The 8,185-nt window shown below is 36.6% G+C and overlaps 1 protein-coding gene across 1 annotated transcript in view; it reads right to left on the bottom strand.

Annotated features, from left to right (window-relative positions):
- Positions 1-972: 972 nt before the first annotated feature.
- LOC136067011 (cyclin-D3-2-like) overlaps positions 973-8,185 on the bottom strand; it is a 15,681-nt gene continuing 8,468 nt past the window's right edge. The window contains exon 2 of the mRNA XM_065772203.1: positions 973-1,550. Coding sequence (XP_065628275.1) covers positions 1,149-1,550 — 402 coding nt within the window. The 3' untranslated portion in view covers positions 973-1,148. The remainder of the gene's footprint in view (positions 1,551-8,185) is intronic.

Raw genomic sequence — 8,185 nt, 5'->3', positions numbered from 1 at the left:
TAGGTAGACAAGTGTTTTGTTCAATTCAAGATGATACATGTATTGGTATTTTATATATATATATATATATATCTACTTGAATCTATGGTTAGTTTGGGCATTTGTTCTTGTGGAATATTGATGATCAATAGGTATATTTGATCTATTACAAGTTAATGTTAGTTATTATTGAATTTTGAGCAGGTTTATATAGCATTTTTAATTTTTAATTTTAAAAAAAAAGCAGGTTTTAATGACATTTTGAAAATGTCGCTAAAAAGTAAGAGGAATCCTTTTTAGCGACACTTTTAAAATGCTAAAAGGACTTTCTCTTACTTTTTAGCGACATTTTTGAAACATCGCTAAATGTATTTTTCTACATTACATATGAAAATGTTATATTATTTATTGACGTTTTAGAAAATTTATATGGCGACGTTTTTAGAAATGTTGTAATAGACATATAGCAACAGCTCTATTGCAACGTTTTTGAACGTTGCCAAAAAAAAAGTAGTTGGAGATTATTTGTGTCTATAGCAATGGTTTTTGGGTTTTTAGCGACGTTTGTAAAACATCGCCTAAACCTAGATTTCTTGTAGTGCAAATTTCAATCTATTTTCTCCATTTCACACATTTTATATGCCAAATCTAATAATGTAGAGGTTATTAGGTTATTTAAAATTTTAAATGACATAACATTCAGTACATCTTTAGATTTATAAAAATTAATTTGAATTATAAAATGGATGAGATGAACATGATTTGAAATGAAGATATTCTTTTTCCAGGCGGAAGAATAGTGTGGAAATAAAAAATTTTAATTATGAAATGGACCCTTTCCATTTCAAATTAAATGAAAAGAATCATGTTCCCTGAATTGGTTTCTAATTTTACAGATTTAGAATTGTGGGCAGTAAATGCAGTCCCAAACTTTCGTATGGCTAGAAGAGCCAAGCTATTGTGTAATCTAACTTTCTTTTTAGAAAATAATAAATAATATTTAGGAAAAAGTACATCATGAGAGAGGTGAATCTACCTGTTGTAATCTTCTATATACCATTCAATTTTATCTGTTTTCTATGGAAAGTCTAGAAGAGATACATCTGATCTGTTGTATTATATGTAGAAGACCATATTTATTTTAAAAAAAAAATGAAAAGAAAAAGGAACTAGTAGCTATTGCCATTTGCTAAAGATGTCTGGATGAGTTGATAACATGCCTCGTGTTTCTCTTTGTTGAACTGAAGAATACCACAGAGTTCATTCTTGCAGGAATCCAAATTCTCACCACCAAAATCCATATGCTTCATCACATGAAGTGTTACGGCTGCAGAAATTATAGATGGCTGATAATGCACTAGTTTAAAATCACTGAGCAGAGAAAGAACACGATGCTTAAATAATGCAGAGAACTCCAAATGCTGGTGATCTCCCATGGGAACCATTTTGATAATGTGGTTAATGAAAGAAAGTGGGGTGACCGGGTTCATCCTCCAATCTAGTAGAGAGAGCACCAATAGTTCCATTTTTTGGATTGACTTTGGCCTAAACACATATTCTGATTTCTCAACCTGGAACCATATAAGTTGATTCTTGTTAGCCTTTGTATTGAGTTGCGACTTGTAAATGCAATACTAACAGGAAAAACTCAAAAAGACATAAAAGACAGTTTTGTGATTGTGGAAAAAAAATACACAAATCTTAGCTATTTTTGTGAAAATGCATGCAGTTCTAGATTTTAATATTAAAAAAAACCCATAGCTACAGAGGTTAAGTGTATGGTTTCCACATGAAGCAATAGCACAAGAGATTTTTGAAAAGTAATAATAGAGAAGTATCTGGTTGCATTTCTCTAAAGGTCTTAAGGCTAAAATGGAACTTAAGCAGGTCCAAACAATATTCCAGACTCTTGGGATAGCTCACTTGATTGTGAGGGAGAGGGAAAGTATGCATCTTTATCAGTTCCTTGTGCAAGCTAGGGAGAGTTTTTTAAAGAAAAAAGCTAGAGTGAAGTGAAGTGGTTGTCACTAGGGGATCAAAATCAAAATAATTCCTTTTTCCAAAATTGTTTCCATTAGAAAATCAAGGAGCACTATCAAACACCTAGTTGACCATAGTGGCAGAATTTTGCAAACCCTATGCTCTTATAAGACATGGCAATGGAATTTTATGAGCATCTTTAATTTTTGGTATTTTAAGCATCAGCTTAAATCATAGTGATGTAGCATTGATCTCTTAGTTTCTCACTAATAAAATCTTCGAGCAATAGAAATTTGCCTTGCAAACTGAGGTTTCAAGCTTAAAAATTCATAATGATTTGTTTAGTGTATGCATCCTATGGTTTTACTTCCCAATTTTTTATGAAGGCATTGTTCATGAAGATCTTATAGCTGCTATTGTGTCCTTTTTCAATTAGGTAAACTCCTTGGTGAGGTAATTGTAGGAATCTTGTCTTTGATTCCCAAAACCCCTAACCCTTCTAAGATGGGTGATTTCAAACAAATTATCTCATGCTGTAACATAATCTACAAATGTATTACTTCAATTTCAATAAATAGATTGAAGCCTTGTCTAAGTGGTGTGGTATGTGCTTAATTACGTTATGTTAACTACTCATTCTTTTCAACATTATTCAATGTAGGACTTCACTCACATGTGTAACCCAACAATCTCTCCCTCACATCTAAAAGTTTGCCTTTTTGTAGGCTTCATGACCTCTCCGTAGGCCATGAACAAGTCCTACTCGCTCCCCTTTGCGTAATGGGCATTTCCCTTCCCTAGTGCATTATTCATGGGCCTTCATGTATCAACCCTGCATGTTTTTTATCCTCTGTGGGAACCTCGCATCTCATCTTTGTCTAGCATCCTTGGCAATAATACTCCTTTGTTGGTCCTTTTCTAAGATCGTTTGTGTGGACTTTATAGGCTTACTTGGTGCAATATACTGTCCCTGCTCCAATTGGGAAAGGGACCTGCCCTGCTCCATTTGTGAAAGGGCTTTAAGTACACCCACCCCATTCCCAGTCCAACTGCGAAAGGAACCTCGATATCCTTGCCATCTTTGTCCTAGAACACCATGGGCTTTGATACCCATTGTTAGCGATATGAACACCTTGGAGAGATTCTTTGAATAATTAATATAACTTATAGAGACACATTTTAACCCAAAATGCCTAAACCCTATGGGTATGTACTTAATTATGTTATATTAACAACTAATTTTTTTCATCATTGTTAAATGTGAAACTTTACTCACATGTGTAACCCAACAATAATAACAAACCCCCATTGTCCCTAGAAGGAATATTGTAGAGAATATTTTGCTAACACAGGAAATACTGAAAATCTACAACAAAAATAAAGACCAGCCTATATGCACTCATAAAGTGGATCTCATGAAGGGGCTTACAATATTGTTGAATGAGATATTGTACTACACTATCTTCAGGGGTGTGGAGCCCAAGTGGTTCAAATGAACTCCCTACACTGAAAAATATATATATATATATATATATGTGTGTGTGTTTTACTTTTCTTTTTTCTTTTTTTTTAGTTTTGACCCCTAAAATAAAAATTTGAACATCTTGATCCTAATTTTTTTTCTTTTTTAAAACCAGTTGAAATAAGCTTGAATATGATTCTCTTAACACTATCTTGGTCTTTTTAAACACCAACAACAAAATTATAAATAAAAAACTAAAAAAATTAATCACAAACCAATTTGATATAAAATCTGGAAAAAAAAATTAATTAGTCCAACAATAAAAGTAGAAATTTGTTAATCTTAAACCTTAGAAAAAAACTCATTTAGATATTAATAAATTTGAAATAAAATCAATCAAATGGGAGATCAATTGATGAATGATTGCTTGGCTATGTCCATTGGGTGAAGGAGTGCATAACAACTCCAATATTTTCAATTGCCTTCAATGGTAGCCTGGTGGGTTATTGCAAAAAGGGAAGAGGATTAAGGCAAGGGATCGCCTTTCCCATTACATATTCGTTCTAGCCATGGAGATTTTTTTTTTCCAAGATTTTGTAGAGAGGAGTGGGAGAATGTGCTAAGTTCAAATATCATCCAAAGTATGTTGCATTGAAGCTCACTCATATATGTTTTGCTGATGATTTGATGGTGTTTTGAGGAGCTTATCTACAATTTATTCAAGTGACCCTTGAAGCTTTGAATAAGTCCACAAAACTATCGGATTTGAGGGCAAACATTGTTAAGGGCACATTAGATACATTGAATAAAGATTAATTAAAAATAGTAATCTTTATTACAAGAAATAAAAGAAGTTGTAATGAAATAAGTATTATTCTTATTCATAAGTTTAGGTTTTTTTTTTTTAAAAAAAAAAAAAAAAAAAAAAAAAAAAAAAAAAAAAAAAAAAAAAATTATCTGAGATAGAAATCATACTCTAAACTAATCTAAGTATATGTATGTGAAACTCCTTCCTAGAAACTTGAATCTTGGCTCTTACCCCTCCATCCCATAAGAACTTGTACTTGTGGAGTGACCATTAGGCTAAGGGTGCGCGATAGTATAAGTTTGGTTGTTACATATGAAAAGCTCGTAAAGATGATGCATAAGGAAAATTTGTATTTTTTAAAATATGTTAATTTAAAAAACTATTGCATGCACTAAAGAATAGTTATTCCATTGTAGAAATGTAAAACTATTCTTCATTTTAAGAAATAGTTATTTTTCATAATAAAAATGTAATCAAATAACCAGATAACTATTACACAAGAATAACCGTTCGATTACAAGAACTATTACAACATGTTAAACATTTCCTAAGAGCAATTTTCAATGCAGCTACTCCTCCAAGCCTAAAACAACAAACAATGGGCTTACTCCAATTTAAAGAAGGGAAGCTTTTTGTTAAATACCTTGGACTGCCTTTAATTTCTAGAAATTTGGCAAAAAAAGGAGTGCAGGTTTTTCTTCAAGTCACGTTCCCCCCCCCCCCCTTTTTTTTTGTTAGTGTGCAAATAGTATTTTCCCACAGCTAGAAGTTTTTTTATTGTCGTTTTTTGAGCTTCAGCTCTTTGTGCAATGTTTCTTGAAACTATCTTGGTATCAAGGTTATCAAAATCAGGATCCTATGTAAGGAGTAGGCAAGATCGTAAGATCGGATCGTAAATCGTAAGATCTTATATATTTTCATATTTAAAGTAAAAAACACATTGACAATAACTTTGCATGTTGAATAATCACATAAATTATAATTTTATCAATAAAAAAAACAAAGATTTGCATCATATGATGCAAATTGTCATAAATCGCTACATCTATAATAACAAAACAAATATATTTAAGTTTTGACCCAATGTATCTAAAAAATTCAATAAATGTTTAATTAGCAACCAAATACCAAAATATTTATTGTGGGGCCCATGGGCCTGATAGCCTCGGCCCATCGTGTAGCAGGCCCAAGGCCCACGCCGAGGAATACTGACTATTCAAGGCTATATTGAGGAAAGTCTCTTTTCCGGATCCACGCCGAGGACCTCCTCGTCCTCGGCCTGACAAGGATGATTTTTGGCAAAGACCAGGCCCAAAGTAAGCTGTCACCCTCGCATTTAATACATTCACCTAACCCCCCTGGCCGCATTAATGGGGATATAACCCCTTAGCAGGGCGACGTTGATCAGAGTGAACCACTTGAGTACTGATAAGGCCTCTGATGGGACGGACGGCCAGAAGAGAGACAAATGGATGATCAACAGATGGAATAAGGAGATAGGAAGATAAAGACTATATAAGAAAAGCAAGTAAAGTAAAATAGTGGGGGGGGGGAAAGAAAGAAAGAAAGAGGTCTCCTCGGCCCATGGCCGAGGAGCATCCCCCCAGTTGTAAAGAAACTCTAAGTATCTTTTTTATAAAAGAGAGTTCATGCTTGATGAACGACGGCCAGCGCCTAAACCTTTAACTCACTCTCTATAAATTTATTGTTTAGGCTTGTTGGGCTGAAAACCCATTCATACTCAGGGTCAATCCAAACTGAGTCCCTACAATTGGCGCCGTCTGTGAGAAGGATTAGGGTGCTGGCCGGCGCACCAGGCGATTGTTCTAAGTGGTCGTTTTACAGTAGGTTGAAAAACAAAATATAGAAGATTCGACAACAAAAAGAGAAATCTTGATATTATTATTTCATAAATAGAAACAGTACAAATTACAATCAGAGGCTCAGGCAGGTGTGTTTCACAAACAAATTTACAAGCTAATCCTACCAGCTATTTCTACAATCAGAGGCCTAGGTAGAGCCGCCCTAAAAAAACTAGCCGGTGGGAAGTGTCAAGCCGTCCCTTTATTGGTATAAAGAGAATGGGAGAGCTTGACACAAAAGGCAGGGAAGGGGGAAGGCCATCATGTTTCCAGGCCACCGATAACTCCCTTCTCGGCGCGGCGGAGCTGGAACAAAGAGAGGAGCAGATGCAGGGGCTCCGAGATACCTTCCCTCATGATGTTCCCTTGATTCTCTCCAATCCTCACGAGTGTTGGCCGTTGGAGACGGCAACACTCAAGCACCACCCATTAGGTGAATTAGCACGTCTTCTTCGTCGGGGGTGCGCTCCGAGGAGAGACGTTAGGTACTCTAACAACATCCCTCCAGGCCACCTTATATGGCGCCATCAGGGTTACGCCTAGATTCTGCCGCACCCGAAGCCCAATGGGGGCTGCGGCCATAATGGCTCTTGGCACGGATGTCCTCACACCCGCCCAAAGCCGCCTCATATTTGCCAACTCCAGTCACAATTCCGGCGGAGTTATTAAAAGGGATTGGGAAGCTGAAAGGATGTGTCTTTTCTGTTTGTGTTGGGAAGTTCATGGATTGTGGAGAAACCATCTCCTCACCTTATATAGGGGATAGGGGTTGGTGAAAATTAATTCATGCAGAGTTCGAAAAGAGAATTATCAGCTGAGCTAATAATGACGCTACCAATTTCCAAGGAGGCCATAGACCGTTGGACTCGTGTTAATTCACGAGGACATTAATGAAGGTGCGTTTCGCGCACTGAAGCGTCAAGTGCGGAACACGAACGGATAATGGGCGCTTCATAAATGAAAAAGATGGGGCCTCGAGCTGGAGGCGAGATCAACGCCACGGGTAAAGATCATAATCTGACCCAAGGAGGAATCATCTCCAGTAAAGCGTTCCGAGGACAAACCTCTACTTACAGAAAAATAGAAGTGATAGATAGAACCAAGGTATTGTATGGTCCTCGGACTCAAGCCTATGGTAAAACTATTCACACCATTATACCTGGGTACTAGATAAAACCAAGGTATTGTATGGTCCTCGGACCCAAACCTATGGGGAAACTAGATACTTACAGAAAAATAAAAGTGGTAGACAGAACCAATGTATTGTATGGTCCTCGGACCCAAGCCTATGGTAAAACTATTCACACAATTATAACTGGGTACTAGACAGAACCAAGGTATTGTATGTTCCTCGGACCCAAACCTATGGGGAAACTAGATACTTACAGAAAAATAGAAGTGGTAGACAGAACCAAGGTATTGTATGGTCCTCGGACCCAAGCCTATGGTAAAACTATTTACACCATTATAACTAGGTACTAGACAGAACCAAGGTATTGTATGGTCCTCGGACCCAAACCTATGGGAAAACCAGATACTTACAGAAAAATAGAAGTGGCAGACAGAACCAAGGTGTTGTATGGTCCTCGGACGCAAGCTTATGGTAAAACTATTCACACCATTATACCTGGGTACTAGACAGAACCAAGGTATTGTATGGTCCTCGGACCCAAACCTATGGGGAAACTAGATACTTACAGAAAAATAAAAGTGGTAGACAGAACCAAGGTATTGTATGGTCCTCGGACCCAAGCCTATGGTAAAACTATTCACACCATTATAACTGGGTACTAGACAGAACCAAGGTATTGTACGGTCCTCGGACCCAAACCTATGGGGAAACTAGATACTTACAGAAAAATAGAAGTGGTAGACAGAACCAAGGTATTGTATGGTCCTCGGACCCAAGCCTATGGTAAAACTATTCACAGCATTATACCTGGGTACTAGACAGAACCAAGGTATTGTATGGTCCTCGGACCCAAACCTATGGGAAAACTAGATACTTACAGAAAAATAGAAGTGGTAGACAGAACCAAGGTATTGTATGGTCCTCGGACCCAAGCCTATGGTAAAACTATTCACACCATTATA

This window comes from Quercus suber, unplaced genomic scaffold (assembly GCF_002906115.3).
Source record: "Quercus suber isolate HL8 unplaced genomic scaffold, Cork oak 2.0 scaffold_55, whole genome shotgun sequence".
In the NCBI taxonomy this organism is placed as follows: domain Eukaryota; kingdom Viridiplantae; phylum Streptophyta; class Magnoliopsida; order Fagales; family Fagaceae; genus Quercus; species Quercus suber.
The sequence above is the reverse complement of the archived record's forward strand: the minus strand, read 5'-3'. Positions and strand labels throughout refer to the sequence as shown.